Here is a 16,938-nt window from a genome sequence, read left to right as displayed (position 1 = left end):
TTGATATTAATGGGAATTTGCTGGACTTCAACCAAGAAAAAACTTGAGCCCTACTGTGTGTCTGAAGAAAAGCCCGATGATCTGTGCCTGCATCACAGATCTATCCTCTTTTTCAGGTCACTTCTCTGACTGAGAACTGAACGATTGACTTGGCCACAGAGAGTTCTAGATTTATTCTCTACCCCTTCCAAATCATCTCCAGCTGCCAAAGTCTGCTGTCTGCCTGCTGGAGAGACTATAATCATAACAACTCCATGGCGTGCTGTCTCCCCAACCTTCTTTCACTTATCCATAGCTAGCAGCAGCCTAGCATTTAACAATCCTTGACCCCTGTAAAGTTCTAGATTACAACAATATATAAAAAAGAAATATTAAAAGAGTAAAAACTTTAAAAAATTGAGTCTGAGTGGTAAATCAGAACAACAACAAAGGGTTGGGAGCCTTATAAAGGTTATGTTTCTCTTTCAAATTCCTTTCAATCTTAAAAAAATATATATTTCTTTTGCCTAAAGTTTCAGGTTTAAAGTGAAAAGTTCTAAGAGACACAATCCAGAGATTAAGAACACTGTAACAATTTGTGGCACTCAGAGACTTTATGGTGATTAAGGGGCAAGCAGCTTCTTTATGGTTCCAACAGGTATTCCCCTATCTCAGAAACCTCTTTACGGTATTCCCAACGATCCTTTAAAATTTTGTTCTAGCTTTAAATAGCATTTCTATTAGAGAAATGATTGGTGGCAATTGCTTAATCTTAACACAGGTTTCACTATAATACTCACTGCTGGGAATGTATTTTGCCTTCAGAAGCACCTTATAAAGATTTTTGCATTTCCAAAGTTTTCAGCATCCTGTCATTTAAAAGATTAACCAAGAGTCTGACCTTGCTCCTATGAAGGTCAGTGAAAGAGTCAGGGCCAGCTCTAGGTATTTTGCTGCCCCAGACAAAAAAAATTTTCGCTGCCCCCCACCCCAGCCCTGGGCTCTCATTCCCCCCCTCCCAGTACCGCCCCCCCCACACCCTTGCCGCCCCAGCGCTGGGCTCTCCCCCGCACCAATACTGACTCCGCCCTTCCCCCCTCACCACCAGCCGGTCCGGCGCTGGCAGGGTTGGGGTAAGCAGTGGGGTTCCTGGGCTGTGCCTCAGCCAAGGGTCCCTCCAGCCAGGGCTCCCACCTCCAGGACCGGTGGGACCTGGGAGGGCAGAGGCAGGGGACCGCCCTGGCAATGGGCTGAGTAGCTGGGGCAGGGTAGCCCCAGAGGGAGCGGAGCCCCAGAGAGCGGGACTCGGGCCCCGCAAGGCAGCGCCCTATCCTCTATGGCCCCACTGCTTCTGCTGCTTCTGGCCGCCCTGCTGCAGCCCCTGAGCGGCTTGGGCCACTTCGCCCAGCCCGGCAGTGGTGCTGGGGGGTGGCCGCCCTGTGACACCTGCAGGCGGCTCCGTGCGCCCCACAGGGCGACCCCCAGCCCGAGTGTCCCCCACTCGGAGCCTGCCCGGCCAAGCCACAAGGTGTGGGTGCTGCTCCCCCATGGTGTGAACCGCAGCAGCTCCAGGGCGCCCCCACGCATAACGCGCTGCTGCTGCTAGGGCCGGCTCTAGGCTTTTGCCGCCTGAAGCAAAAAAAAAAAAAAAAAAGATGGCTGGAATGCCGTCCCTGAAAATGTGCCGCCCCAAGCACGTGCTTGGTTTGCTGGTGCCTAGAGTTGGCCCTGGAAAGAGTTGCTGTTGACTTTGACAGGAGTCATCTTTTTACTAGCTGAATGCTGTTTGAAAATTTGTTCTATAAAACACATTGATTTGAAAATAAATGGATAGGGTGTATTCTTGCTAAGGCATGATGACAGATCTATAGGGTTGGATCCTCTCTATGATTACCAAGGGGATAGACGTGGAACAGATCCTAAATATGAATCACTTAACACTATCTGCCAGATAACATTAAAATGCCACAGAAGTGTACAGGGCGATATGCTTACTCTCCAAAATAATCTGCTCTATCAGCTCACATTACAGTAGAGACTCATTTTAATTATTCTACTTTACTCTTTCTTTACAGAATATGAATTCTTTTAAACATCAATTATTTCCAAAGACCTCTGCTCGGTCAATGTATGTTACAATTTGCTATTTTGGCACCTGGCTGATGCTTGCAGCTAAATCAATTAATCATCCAACTGTTCTACTTCTTTCCAGTTGCTAGTTTCAGTGGAAGCATCCAGTGCAAACATATTCTGTTAAATTCATAGTTTGTAAGCTCCTTGGGGAGAAGACTCTACTTATTTGTGTCTTGTACAGTACCATCCTTTTTTTGGCAATTAACAATTAATACATAATAATAATGTGCTTTACCTCCAAGTCTTGCCCTGATAGAAGCATCTGACACTGCCCTGGAGTTCCACCGTCTGTCCTGGCTCACCTCCTCCAACAGGACCACATGCCTTGTGTGTGTAGTCTGTGCAGTCTTTTCTGGGAGGGGGACTCGCTGGTGAGGTTTCACATCACTGTAATCCACCAGTGACTCAATGGTTCTGCCACAGTAGGGCTGCAAATCAGCATCTGCTCCTGGGCTCATGAATCCTGAGCAGGGATCAGCTAAAGGCACATTGTCCCGGTGTGGGAATAAAGGGTAATCTGGCCCCACGGGAGGGCTGTAAGGATTGAATTTAAGAAAAGAATTACTGTCTTTCTCTTGGAAGCTGGCAAAATCGTGTCTGTCATCAGGACCTCTCACAAAAGGCATGTACATTTTCTTTAACAGACTTCGATACTCATGGCGATCCATCTTGTGAAGTGGCTCAGCTGACCGACTGGAGCTTTTAAAGGCATTTACCTGCCTTTCAGTTCCCTGGGAAACCAGGGTCATTTTCTTTTATTGTTTTAGATGACAGTAAATTAAAAAGACTCTGCTCTCTTCTATTTCTTAGACTTTCTGAAATCCTGTCCAACAAATAACAGTAAAGCTAGAGATCATCATCCAAAAAATTACTGAACAGTAACCATAAAAGCCAAGACAGGAGTTCAAATGGTGAATTCTTCCCTGAAAAGCAGTGAGTGATCCAGCCAGAGAAAGAATGAAGCTGTCAAATGAGCAAAGAGTCTCTTGGTTGCTTGGCAACGGTGGAACACTAGGACACAATGAAACTTGTAATTGTGTATATCATAATAATCTGATCCCTCGAGGAAACACAGTTGATATCTTTCAATGAGAGTACAACTATTTATTCCACGGATACACAAATAAAATGTTTTTAATTTTCCCAAGAATTATTTAGTATTTTTGAATCAATACTTTTTAAAGTAAACTACAAAATTGACATTTAGATTAGAAAGATGAACAGAACAGAAAGAGATTTAACTGATACGAGAGTTATGAAACATACAAAAGAAAAATATTAATAGGAGTAAATAAATTCTACCGACCACTGGCATTAACATTATCTACTCTACAAAATATTGCTTTTCTCTAGAGTTTCACCAGTTGTTTTTACTGTAACTTATTTTAGGTGTGATGGCAATGATCCATTAAAGGCTAAAACCAAAGTTTTCAAAGCTGATTTCCTAATGTTAACTTGGAAAGTTATATTTAGGGATCTAAAAAAAGCAGCCTAACTTTCAGAGGTGTTGAGTACCCTCAACTCACACTGATCTAAATGCAAGTGTTCAGCACCTCCAAAAAGTGGGCTGTAGTCCACGAAAGCTTATGCTGTAATAAATTTGTTAGTCTCTAAGGTGCCACAAGTACTCCTATTCTTTTTGTGGATACAGACTAACATGGCTGCTACTCTGAAACTTCCAAAAATCAAGCCATTTTTAATTGGGTGCCTTAAACACAGATTTAGGGGCCCAACTTTAGGCATCTAACGTTGAAAATGCTGACTTAAAGTTTTAGTTTACGATTGTTAGGAGCAACTCGTAGATGTGATTGGACAAACAGGCCCTGCTCGTGGATCTGTTCCCCTGCCAGGGTCAGCTTGCTTCCCACAGAGGTGCTTGCTGACCTCCACACAGATCCTTCCCGGGGGGGATTTCAAAGCCTGGCTGCAGAGACACGTGGCCTTGGGCTGCTCAGTGATCGCGGAACGCTCCCCTCTGTGCTGGCACCAGCTGCCAAAGAAGGGCTGGGCCCCCGGACCCAGGGGCGGGGCTGGGAACGCAGGCCCGGCTGGGGAGCGGGTGCAATCAGCGCGGTCCGTGAACAACGCGGCCAGCCCACTTTCTCATGGAAGGTCACAGAGTTCGGCGGCCTCCCCAGTCGGAACGAGAGGACGCCTCGTCGGCTTTAGGCCCGCAAAGTAATATCCCTCGCCTTCGCGCCTCGCGCCGCCCACGCGCCGGCAGGGGACAGAGCGGAAATGACGAGCAGAAGCGGGCTCGGCACGTGGTCGGCACGTGGTCGGCACGCGCCGCCGCCAGACCTCGCCCGTTTCTCTCCGCTTGCCCTCTGCCCCTCCCCCTCGAGCGCCAGCGTGACGCTACCGGGGTTCGATGCTGACTAACGAACTTTTAGGCCGCCGCGCGCGCGAGGCACAGGACCGAGCGGTGCGAGGCGCTGGGGCTTTAGGGATGGCGGACTCGCCCCCCGGGGCTACGCGCCGGCGGGGCCGGGGTAGGAGGCGGCGGGTGGGGGCTGCTCCGTCCTCGGCCTTCCGCTTTCCGGCGCTCGGCGTCACCTTCCTCTTCCTCCTGCTTCAGAGACCCCCCGCAGGTACCTCCCCCACCCCCAGCATTGGGGCCGCCGCGGGGTAGCGGGGAGAGGCGTGATATTAATGATTTATCGTTAATGACTAGGTGTTGGTCCCTGGGTCTTAAATGCTGCAATGACACACGTGCAAATAAATAAATAACACAATAATACCTGGATATTCATAATTAATAAAATAAAATAACCCAATCAATTCAGTAACTTTCAGTATTACATAATAATAAAAATATTGCAAATAATTAGCCCCATTTATTACAGTGGGAGCCACTGATGCGACCTGAGTTTAGATTGCTTTAAAGACAAAGAACCTTTAAGACCTTTTTGCCTTCAGTTTACTATCAGTTCCTTCTATATTTGTAAAGGAAAATCTTAATCAGTCCAAGATGTCTAAAAAGTGCAATGATTTGACACACATGTCATCACAAAGTGTGAAATGTTTCTTAAAAATGTCTTAATTACAGTTTCAGAGGTAGCCGTGTTAGTCTGTATCAGCAAAAACAATGAGGAGTCCTTGTGGCACCTTAGAGACTAACAAATTTATTTGGGAAGTGGGTTCTAGCCAACAAAAGCTTATGTCCAAATAAATATGTTAGTCTCTAAGGTGCCACAAGGATGCCTCATTTTTTTTTTTTTTTTTTTTTAATTTCAGTTGGCATATTTGAGCTCTCTGCCAGGGGTGTTCATCTCACTGAAATGTGATGTCATTTGTGACACTAGCTTTCTTACAAGGGACTCCAAACTAATATACAAACTGCTTTAGTAGTTGAGTAACAATCAAAAGAGAGATTTAAAAAAAAAATCTATAAACAAACATTTTAAGTATAAGAATTCTTTTTATTATCATCATTTATTATTAGAGCAGAATGGAAACTGGATTTCAGTCTCTTCCACTGCGCTTTCATACTTATACTGGTAAAAATGATAGCATTTCAGCATAATAATTTCTACAGCAGACAGCTGAGAAATACCATTTGTAATTAAAATCACAAGAAAAATACTTGAATATTTGAGTAAGTAAGCTAGCTGCTATATTTTTGCTGCAGAAATCTCTGCAGAATCATTTCAAAACATAATTAAAACTTTGTAGTTATTACCATAGTCTTATGCTAACATTTTCCATCACCTTAAGGAACTTTCATTTCTAAATAAACTGAAGCTATGCCAATTTAGCATTCTAGTAATAATATTTTATTAGTTAATAAATTGTGTAATTATTCAAAACTCATCTTTAAATTCTATTTTTGACACTACCATTTTCAGACCAAATTTAATGTTCTGATGAATTGTTTGAAAGTTGTTTAATTTTACTATTTGATTTTAGTTTTTGTTCTAAGACTGCAAAATTAATAACATTTTATAGGGTTGACAGAATTACATTATATAGCCTGTTTTTTATTATTGTTCCCTCCATGTCAAGGTATAAGCTTCTAGGGACAGCAACTGTTAGGAGAAGTCATGGTTGTGTGACAACATCGTAGCTCTACTGTCTGGAGGCAGGAGAAGAATAGAGGAGTCAGTTTGGAGATGCAGGGCCTCCACACAGATAGGCCTGGTCTATAAGATATTTGGGGAATCCATCTGTCACTTCTGGTCAGGAGTTGGAATTTGCCCCCTACAGAAAAATACCAGGGAAACTGAGCCTGATTCCCCACTGCCTTTCATGTTGTGTAGTATTAACACCTGTTTAAAGTGAGTACCGAGTGGATTTAAAATGCTTCCAAAGCAGACTGCTAGTATTTTATCCATATTGTACTTACTGTGATAGATCCTTGATATTGCTTTGGAGGCACAAAGCAGTCACAATGCTGTTGGATTTGCTCTGCTGAGAATTTCCCCAGTTTTTCACCAGTTAATTCAGGTGGTGTGGATTCCCCTTTGCATGGCCAGTGAGCCCCCAGCACCTCAGTGATCACCACCTGCTGCCATGGTCCCATGTAGGCTGCAAAAACTTACTGATGGGGGTTATGTTAGATCAGACTGGTCCCATGAATGAGGAAGTCAGAGATGGTACAGTATAAGGCATTGGAAAATCAGGCCCTATACTGTTTCTAGTGTAGTAGTGGCATTCCACAGATATTACAAGGCAAACTGCTTTGAAAGCTGTCTTAGGAGCTGTTTGAGAACTCTCAGTTCACTTTCTTAGGATGGATAAAACTTAAAAGCTTCTGCATTTCCTGTAAAGTTCAGAAGCTGGATTGGGTTGGAGATGCTCAAAGCTTGTTTTTAAAAAAAGGCAAATTTAAAATTGTTTCCATGAGTTTTCCACAGCGAACTTTGTTGTTCTTTCTGCAGTGCTCGGTGGGTTTCATTATACTAACTTGAATTATTCAACCTATCCAATTTTAATTAATCCAATTGAAAGTGTGAGTGGGAAGAGGACTCTGTGCTCTAGACAATTTTGGTAAGGGCATTTGGGCTCATGGAGATCAGGAGGAGGGAAAAGGAATTCAAATAAAATAGGAAATCTGAAAAAAGCTGGAGAAGAATAACTTAGACAAATGTGGTTCAAATGTAGTAAAAAATTATACAGTGTATGAAGTTAGGGCTTAGACATCAAAATGACTAAGCTGCAACTGCAAACAACTGAAGGAACAAAAGCTAAGGCATGTTTTCAAAATCTGGTTCAGTGTCAGCCTGGCTCTTGGGTGTCTAAATAAGGGGTGGGCGAACTACAGCCTGCAAGCCATTTTAAACTGGCCCTCAAGCTTCTGCTGGGGAGTGGGGTCTGGGGCTTGCCCCGCTCGGGTGCTCTGGCCTTCTTTGCGGCTCCCAGAAGCAGCGGCATGGCCCCTCTCTGGCTCCTGCGTAGGGGCAGCCAGGGGGTTCCACTTTGCACACTGTCCCCGCCCCAAGTGCCACCCCTGCATCTCCCCTTGGCTGGGAACTGCAGCCAATGGGAGCTGCAGGGGCGTTGCCTGCGGATGGGGCAGCGTGCAGAGCCACCTGGCCGCACCTCCATGTAGGAGCTGGAGAAGGGACATGCCGCTGCTTCCGGGAGCTCTTTGAGGTAGGTGCTGCCCGGAGCCTGCACCTCTGAGCCCCTCCCCATGCCCCAACCCTCTGCCCCAACCCTGATCCCCCTCCCGCCCTCTGAACACCTCGATCCCAGCTTGAGCACCCTCCTGCACCGCAGACCCCTCATCCCCAGTCCCGCCCCAGACCCTGCACCCCCAGCTGGAGCCTTCACCCCTTCCCGCACCCCTGCCTGATCCCCCTCCCGCCCTCCAAACCCCTTGGTCCCAGCCCAGAGCACCCTCGTACACCCCAAACTCCTCATCCCCAGCCCCACTCCAGAGCCCACAACCCGAGCTGGAGCTCTCATCCCCCTCCTGCTCCCCAGCCTGGAGCCCCTCCTGCATCCTGAACGCCTCATTTCTGGCCTGCACCCCCAACCAGAGCCCTCACCCCCTCTCATACCCCAACCCCAATTTTGTGAGCACTCACGGGCCGCCATACAATTTTTATTCACAGATGTGGCCCTTGGGCCAAAATGTTTGCTCACCCCTGGTCTAAATTATCTCCTGTTCTGAGGGAGAATCAGATAATAATTCTACAATCTTTGTGTTATACACCCTGGAATACACCACTGCATAACTTTTACTTTTTTCAAAAAATTTTTTATATTAGTGGTTCAAGAGCTCCATCTTTGGGGGTAATATATTAATGTAAAATATTCTCCCCAGGATTGTATCTGTCAAGTACAAAAACATCCCCCTATCAATACTATACATCTGTTTTCACCTTGTCAGTTTCTATCTTTCTAGCTGCACATATGCAATGAAACATCTAAATGAGTTTTAGTGGCTTTTCACAGATATGTGAGACATTTCTTTCACTCTGGGATTGTTGTATTATTTTGCTCTGCACTATCATATGAAGGACTCTAGTTTGTTTCCAATTTCTAGTTTGTCCAGACTGGCAAATGTGGTGCTTGGAGATATAAATCTAAGATGAGCGTGTGTGTGTGTGTGTGCGCGCGTTCGTTCGTTCGTTTGTTCTCTGGGTTCTGACAGGGACAAAGAGGAATCCTTGGAAAAAATATATATTGTAATTTTTAAGTATTGTTAAGCAGCTCTTTCAGTAGAGTTCTGTGAACAGTTGTCGGTTTACCAATAAGGCTGAATATTAAGTTAATAAATTAGTCAGCATTGAAAAGTTAAAAGTGAAAACTTTTTGGATAATGTTCTCATACAAACATGGAAAGCAAACAAAAGAGAAAGTGATTATCTCCAAGGTACTGCTCTGCTGGCAGCTTTCCCTATTACTAGTATTGTGGTATTAGAACTAATCTCTAACTTGCCCATAGAGCTTGCTTAAAGAAAAATGTGTGTATGTGTAATTATATCAGGAGTATTCACTGTAGTTAAGGCCCTACCAACTGTCAATATCACGGTTATAGGATTTAAAAAATAGTAAATTTCATGATTTTAGATACTTAATGTGAAATTTCACAGTGTTGTAACTGTAGGGAGTCCTGACCCAGAAGTGGGTTGTGGGGGTGGGTCGCAACATTATGTAGGGTGGGTCGTGGTATTGCCACCCCTTACTTCTGCACTGCTGCTGACAGCAGTGCTACCTTCATGGCTGGGTGGCCAGAGAGCGGTGGTGATTCCAGCAGCAGTGCAGAAGTAAGGATGGCAATACCGTATAATGCCATCCTTACATTTGCGCTGCTGCTGCCTTCAGATCTGGTACCTGGCCAGCAGCTGCCACTCTCCGGCCATCCAGCGCCGTAGGCAGCACAGAAGTAAGGGTGGCAATACCACGAACCCCCCTCTCCCCAATAATCTTGCGACCCCGGCCGCCTTTTGGGTCGGGACCTCCAGTTTGAGAAATGCTGGTTTCCCCTGTGAAATCTGTATAGTATAGGGTAAAAGTACACAGAAGACCAGATTTCGCAATTCGTAATGCATTTTTCATAGCCGTGAATTTGATGGGGCCCTAGCTGTGGGGAAGTTTGCCTGAGTGTTTCAGTTATAATCCTGTTTTTAGCTGCTTATAATTTTTTATGTTCATCCTATTGTGCAAGTTAGCCAGTGATGTCAAGATATTGTGTTATTTAGATCCAGACCTGCTATTCAACAGGAAAGGAAAAAAAATAAAAAATAAAAACCCTGAATTCATCCATTCCTACTTTATATTCTACTGCTCTACTTAAATCAACATTAAAAAGTTTAGTCATGGCATATAAATTAACCCATGTCAGTCCATAAAATGTTCTTAATTTGTCCCAGCCAAATTATGCATTATATAGTATAGGCAAAAGGAGTTCAGAAAAATCACGGTAATCCTTGGGTCAAATTATGAATTGATGTAAACTAGCATAGCTTCATTGAAGTCAAGGCAATTGTTCTTATTTACATTATCTGAGAATCTGGTCCTCTGTTCTTTGGAGATCCATGTTTTAATGAGAAGATTGAATTCAGCTCTTATATATGTGCAACAGTATTCTAAGAGACCTACATTTAACGGTGGTGTAAAAAAGTCTGAAATGCTTCAGGATGTCTCTTTGGGAGAAGGGAAATGTATTGGTAACCCTTTCAAGCAAAGTGTGAAAGTGACAAAGTATAAAGAACTATTGCAAAATTAATGAAACTCTTAATCACAGAAGTTCATCAGGAATGTGACTACTCTGTGATGGTTATGACTGCATTTTTGAATGACACATTCCAAGAGAAGACGGATTGTTGCTTTCTATTGCCTGAACATATCTCTATGGAGAGTTGTGCTTACCTTCTGAGATGACACACACAGACAAATTTGTTGAAAGATGGTATCTCACATACTTATCTGACTCCCAGAGTTGCAAGATCTGAGTTCCTTCTGAGTATTTATCTTCACAGCAACCTTATGTGGTGAAGTATTATTAGCCATATTCTACAAATGGAGATCTGAGGGACAGAGATGAAGTTATTTGCCCATTATCAGGAAACCTATGGTAGAGCTGGGAATTGAACCCAAATCTCCTATGTCCCAGACAAGTACATTCCACATCTGTCTTCCTCCTACAGAGTAATCAATTTATTCATCATTGCTTTTACTTTGAGACTGTAGGGGAATGAATTAGTGCATGTTGTTAATCTGTACTGTCAAATGTTGCATTGTACAATGTCTTCTAAAATATTATATGAGACACAAGGTGGGCGAGGTAATATTTTCTATTGGAACAACTTCTTTGTTGGTGGAAGTTTGTTCAGTAAAAGATGTTATCTCACTCACTTTATGTCTCATGTCTTGGGCTCAACACTGCAAAAAAAAAAATTGTCTTACTAGTTTAACTGATTGTTCTTAGCAGCAAATTATTTGTGCCCAAACTACAATTACTTTGGATAATTTTGATAAAATTGTATTAATATTTATATTAATGATGTATTCAAATTTTCAGTATTTTTGCTAAACTTCTAAATTGTGTTAAGTATTCTTATTTCTTAATTTATATAGCTTCTCTTACAAGTTTCCAAGTAATCTGCTGAATTTAAAATTATATACATAACCCTACACTGATGTAAGGATATGTTGTTTCCAAACAATGGGTGAAGACAAAGAACCTAGAATACTGGGAAACCGAAACCTAACAAGAATGTTCACCGTGTACCCTCATTTATTTCTGACTCCAACAGGTGTACAGCAGAAAGGCTTGTCTGACTTGTATTAGAATGACTAACTTTATTTTTTTGTCTTTCCTTCAGAATTTTATATTTCTATCAAACCTTATTGTTTCTCATAAAACTTGCTTTTAGGGCTGTCAAGCAATTAAAAAACTAATTGCACGATTAAAAAAATTAATTACGCGATTAATTGCAATGTTAAACAATAATAGAATACCATTTAAATATTTTTGGCTGTGTTCTACATTTTCAAATATATTGATTTCAATTACAACACCGAATACAAAGTGTACAGTGTTCACTTTATATTTATTTTTGATTACAAATATTTGCACTGTAAAAAACAAAACAAATAGTAGTATGTCAGTTCACCTAATAAGTCCTGTAATGCAATCTCTTTATCATGAAAGTTGAACTTACAAAAGTAGAATTAAAAATTGCATTCAAAAATAAAACAATGTCAAAGTTTAGAGCCTACAAGTCCACTCAGTGCTACTTCAGCCAATTGCTCAGACAAACCAGTTTGGTTATAGTTGCAGGAGATAATGCTAACTGCTTCTTGTTTACAAGGTCACCTGAAAGTGAGAACAGGGGTTTGCATGGCACTGTTGTAACCGGCGTCGCAAGATATTTACATGCGAGATGCGCTAAAGCTTCATATGTTCCTTCATGCTTCAACCACCATTCCAGAATACATGTGTCCATGCTGATGACGGGTTCTGCTCGATAATGTTCCAAAGCAAAGCGGACCGATGCATGTTCATTTTCATTGTCTGAGTCAGATGCCCCCAGCAGAAGGTTGATTTTCTTTTTTGGTGGTTTGGGTTCTGTAGTTTTCGCATCAAAATGTTGCCCTTTTAAGACTTCTGAAAGCATCCTCCACACCTCATCCCTCTCAGATTTTGGAAGGCACTTCAGATTCTGAAACCTTGGGTCGACTGCTGTAGCTATTTTTAGAAATCTCACATTGGTACCTTCTTTGTGTTTTGACAAATCTGCAGTGATAGTGTTCGTAAATCAAACGTGCTGGGTCATCAACTGAGACTGCTATAACATGAAATATATGGCAGAATGTGGGTAAAACAGAACAAGAGACATACAGTTCTCCCCCAAGAAGTTCAGTCACAAATTTAATTAACACACTATTTTTTTAGTGAACATCACCAGCATGGAAGCATGACCTCTGGAATGGTGGCCGACGCATGGAGGGGCATAGGAATGTTTAGCATATCTGGCACGTAAATACCTTGCAATGCCAACTACAAAAGTGCCATGCAAATGCCTGTTCTCACTTTCAGGTGACAGTGTAAATAAGAAGCGGGCAGCAGTATTTCCTGTAAATATAAACAAACTTGTTTGTTTTAGCGATTGACTGAATAAGAAGTAGGACTGCGTGGACATGTAGGCTCTAAAGTTTTACATTGTTTTGTTTTTGAGTGCAGTTACATAACCAAAAAAATCTACATTTGTAAGTTACACTTTCACAATCGAGATTGCACTACATATATGAGGTGAATTGAAAAATACTATTTTTGTTTATCATTTTTACAGTGCAAATATTTGTAGTAAAAAACTACAATAAAAAGTACAAAGTACTGTACACTTTGTATTCTGTGTTGTAATAGAAATCAATATATTTGAAAATGTAGAAAAACATCCAAAATATTTAATAAATTTCAATTGATACTCTATTGTTTAAGAGTGTGATTAATTGCGATTAGTTTTTAAAAATTTTTTGAGTTAATCGTGTGAGTTAACTGATCGACAGCCCTACTTGCTTTATATCTGCTTGAATATGTAGCACACACAGGTTAAAATAACTTTAAAAGTCTAATTCTAATTCTAAGGGGGAAATTCAGAGTTAAGAATGCATTGGTCTACTATAAGGACTCAATTAAATTTAGTGCAATGGTGTTGCAACCTTATGTTTGAGTATTTAAACATACAAAATGCAGTAGATTCTAAATTGTAGCTCACTCAATAGTTGTAAGAGCTGCTTGTTTTTAACACATCTCTGTCTAGACATTATGTTGTCACCAGTCGTGACTCCATAATTAAGACTGAGTTCTATTTTGCAATTAAATCCATGTATTCAACCTTCATATGTATAAATACAATACGGCATATTGTCCACTGCCTTACATCATTTACTATTTGAGTACAGCGTGAATTTCTGAGCATTTACAAGTAAATCTGTTAATTAGTGTGAGCTAATACTAATTAAAAACTGAGTCCTTCAAGAAATTTAGCATGATTCTTTTTCTCAGTTCTAAATGATAACAGACAAGCAAGACTCTGAACTTCCCACATAGTTAAAATTGGTATCTTGTTCATAGGCTATATATGAAGAAATTAGATTTAATAATTTAACTTAATTACAATGTTTTATCTAATTGTTTATGAGCATATAGGGGTGAGGTCAACAGTTCAGGTAACTCTTAAATGGGCCATTGTTACATCAGAAGTATCTCACACCATCATAATCCTTCTACAGCTAATTTGCATGCAATGGTTATTTTGATTGTAAGGAGTCAGTGGTATGGGCTAGACTGGGGTCATGTGCCATGAATTTTTATTGGCAGATTACTTTGACCCAACTGTCACTGCTCTTTAAAAGTGCCAAGACCACATGTTAGCTTTGGCATCACTATTTGAAAACTCCTCAAGGTACTGCTGCCACAGCTCCATTGCACATCCAGGCAACTCTGCTGAGGGATCTGACATAGGAATATAGTGGGAACCTTCGAAGTGGAGACACAGGGATTCAGGTATGGGGCATCCTTCACCCCCTCACATAGTGCCAGTCTCACTAATACAGTACTGCCCCATAACCAATAAGTCAATTGCGTGATAATAGCCAGATTAATCTGTACACTTCAGCTGTTCTATGCTGTTCCAGTGATGCTAAGTTGCTGTAAACCCAGTTTGAACAGGTTAGCTGCTTTATGCTGCTCTGATGTATGAGTGGATCTGCTCTCAAAAATTAAAATAAGATCTAAAGTTGACAGTACGTGTCCTTTTTATTTTTTTTAAATAACTAGAAATAGCACATGGTAGCATTTTCATTGGGTTTCTTATTTAGTGTTCATATTCATTAGCTTTTAACTTTAAAATAAACCAAGGAAATTCCAAGATAAAATACTGGTAAAATGGAGGCAAGACTGAGAGTATGTAACAATAATTAGTAATTTAAAAAAAAAACAACAGCGCTGTTGTAATTTGTCCCCAAACCAAGCATTACAAACTTGGAAAATTGAGAGTTAAACTTATACTTAAGAGATATCCAAACACATTAAGGTATGGAACTACAGTATTAAGGCATTCAAACTTCCTTAATTCTGCCCTGTAGTGTCACCATGAATGTGAAAATATGAAAAAATCCTGTCTTTAAAAATCAGTTTAATCTAATCTGTGGCCACAAACACTAAAAATGTCTTCATTATAATTTGTGGTTATTGTAAAAAAAAAAAAAAAAAAAAAAAAAAAAAGTCACATGTATATTAAAGGCAGTGTAGGTAGTGATCCGTATTGTTATAATTGCCCATCACTTTCCACTATAAGATGCTGTTTTCAGTTCCTTATAAATTTGCCAAACTTTAACCTTTGGGCTGTAATTTTCAGTGCCAGATGCCTACCTTAACTTGAATTGTTTTAGAAAATTTTAGCAAAAATGGCTCAACCATTTCTTAGAACAAGAATAGTGGGAAAAAATACATTGTTTTGCCTCTGTTAAAAATTCTTAGAAGTGTTAAATTGAGATGCTCTGGTGCCCCATTCTTTGGAGCAGGGACTCGAGATTTCTCATGGGGTATAGTCCTTGTGTCAGGGATACTCTTGATCATCTCCATGAAAATTGGCCAAAATTTGGCCAAATTATGGGTCCCACAGAATCTCAGTTAACACGTTTGGCAATGCTTCGAAGATTATACTGCGTGTGCTCCAGCCCAGGGATGAACGAGCAGAGCAAGGCTTTCCCTGCAGTTACTCCTCCTGACTATTAAGGGCCTGTCATGGTGCCAAGAACAGGAACTGAGAGCAGTGAGACTGGGTATTCTGTGCTCTCAGTGGTCCGCATGCTGGTTCCCAGGGAACAAGGGAGAGGAAGCAACTTGACTGGAATGTAGGTTCCTGGGGGTGGTAGGAAAAGGGTCTGGGGGTGGTGGGAAGATTGGGACATAGAGCTGAAGAAATGGGGGCTTGGGATGAGGAACCAAAGTTGTGGGGTATAATATACATGCTGTTAAATTGTGCCTTAATATAGATCAGTAATGTATTCAAGTTACTGTTTGGTGTAAGGTGAGCAGGCTTTGATTCTTATGTGTTGCTGTTTGGTGTACAGGATTCTTATACATAGAAAATGTATACACTACAAATTTAACCATTTTATTTCAGATTGTTATAATTATGAGATTACGATAATAAAATAAATATGGTTAAGCTTGTTTTATTAATGGTCAGTACACAGATTAAGGGACCTATTCTGGAAGGCACACGTTTAAATCTATCCATATTCTGGATAGGATTTACACACTTGTGTAATATTTAAGAATGTGGTTAAAGTTAAGCATGTGCTTTAGTGCAGTGCAGAATAGGGATGCTTTTATGAATCCATGCCTTAGTCATTTGACTTAATGGGACGTGCTTTTTGTATAAAATTGTTATATCCACACCTAGTATTAATGGTGCTATCCCTACTACAAATAATAGGAGAACACCTCTATTAAAGCTTAGAAATCAGCCTATAATTCACTGTTCGCTTTTCCAGATAAGTTTTCAATTCTTATTTTAATTTTTATATTTTGACAGTTCAGTCTTCAAGGAGATTCTCAGGAATTGCAAATCCAAACCATAATGATTTGAAAATAGTAGGATCAACCACATTTCCAGGTATTCATAAATGGAATAATAAACCTTAGTTTTTACTGGTCGTTAAAAATAATAATTATGGGGACTATGCTCACTGTTTTGCCATTAGTATGCTAATAGCAAGCAACTCCTATATCCCCTTTTTAGCAGACCCAGATGGTGCTGTGTGGTTGCTTTCATTCTGGTTGGCTGATATAGGGGTTTGCATAAGAGTGAGTTGGCTAATACTTTATCCAAATAAAAAAGAAAGATGTCTTGTGGGGAAGGATCTGGAGTATGGTGGGGATGGATCCTTTTCCCACTGAGAAGCAGGTATGCCCATCCTTCATTAATGAGATTTGTAGTTCGTGACCTTCAGTTGATCCTAGAGTCTAGCCTTCAGTGGCCAATGTGCTTTTTCCCCCATAACAATTGTGACTTTCTCCCTCAGATGCAGACCTGTGCCTTTGGATTGGAAATGGGATTTTATGTTCTCCCTATAATTTGTGTTTTGACCTATGACTGTATTTTTTTTTTTTTTTTTTTTTGCAAATTTTAGAGGATTACGTTTAAGATTGGGTGAGCAATGTAAGCCAAGTGGGAGGTAGTGAATAATGGAAGAATTATATGGCACTGGAGAACTAGCTGGGTCCTTTAATTGTTAATTTCCCAGCCTAATATTTGGTAAAAGGTTTAAAAGGTATAGAATTTTGGTAAACAAAATGTAATACTGTGTTTTGGAGTTAGCTGGATTTCATGGTAACATACTTTCAGCCTTAATACCT

The 16,938-nt window shown here is 41.0% G+C and overlaps 2 protein-coding genes across 2 annotated transcripts in view; one reads left to right on the top strand and one right to left on the bottom strand.

The window, feature by feature from the left end:
- SPATA48 (spermatogenesis associated 48) overlaps positions 1-2,944 on the bottom strand; it is a 51,365-nt gene extending 48,421 nt beyond the window's left edge. The window contains exon 1 of the mRNA XM_034759502.1: positions 2,348-2,944. Coding sequence (XP_034615393.1) covers positions 2,348-2,861 — 514 coding nt within the window. The 5' untranslated portion in view covers positions 2,862-2,944. The remainder of the gene's footprint in view (positions 1-2,347) is intronic.
- Positions 2,945-11,229: 8,285 nt separating this feature from the next.
- ZPBP (zona pellucida binding protein) overlaps positions 11,230-16,938 on the top strand; it is a gene marked incomplete in the record, with an annotated part of 83,117 nt that continues 77,408 nt past the window's right edge. The window contains 2 exon segments of the mRNA XM_034759501.1: positions 11,230-11,335; positions 16,115-16,195. Of these exon segments, the coding sequence (XP_034615392.1) occupies positions 11,230-11,335; positions 16,115-16,195 (187 nt within the window).

The sequence above is a fragment of the Trachemys scripta genome, chromosome 2, assembly GCF_013100865.1.
Source record: "Trachemys scripta elegans isolate TJP31775 chromosome 2, CAS_Tse_1.0, whole genome shotgun sequence".
Classification (NCBI taxonomy): domain Eukaryota; kingdom Metazoa; phylum Chordata; order Testudines; family Emydidae; genus Trachemys; species Trachemys scripta.
The sequence above is the reverse complement of the archived record's forward strand: the minus strand, read 5'-3'. Positions and strand labels throughout refer to the sequence as shown.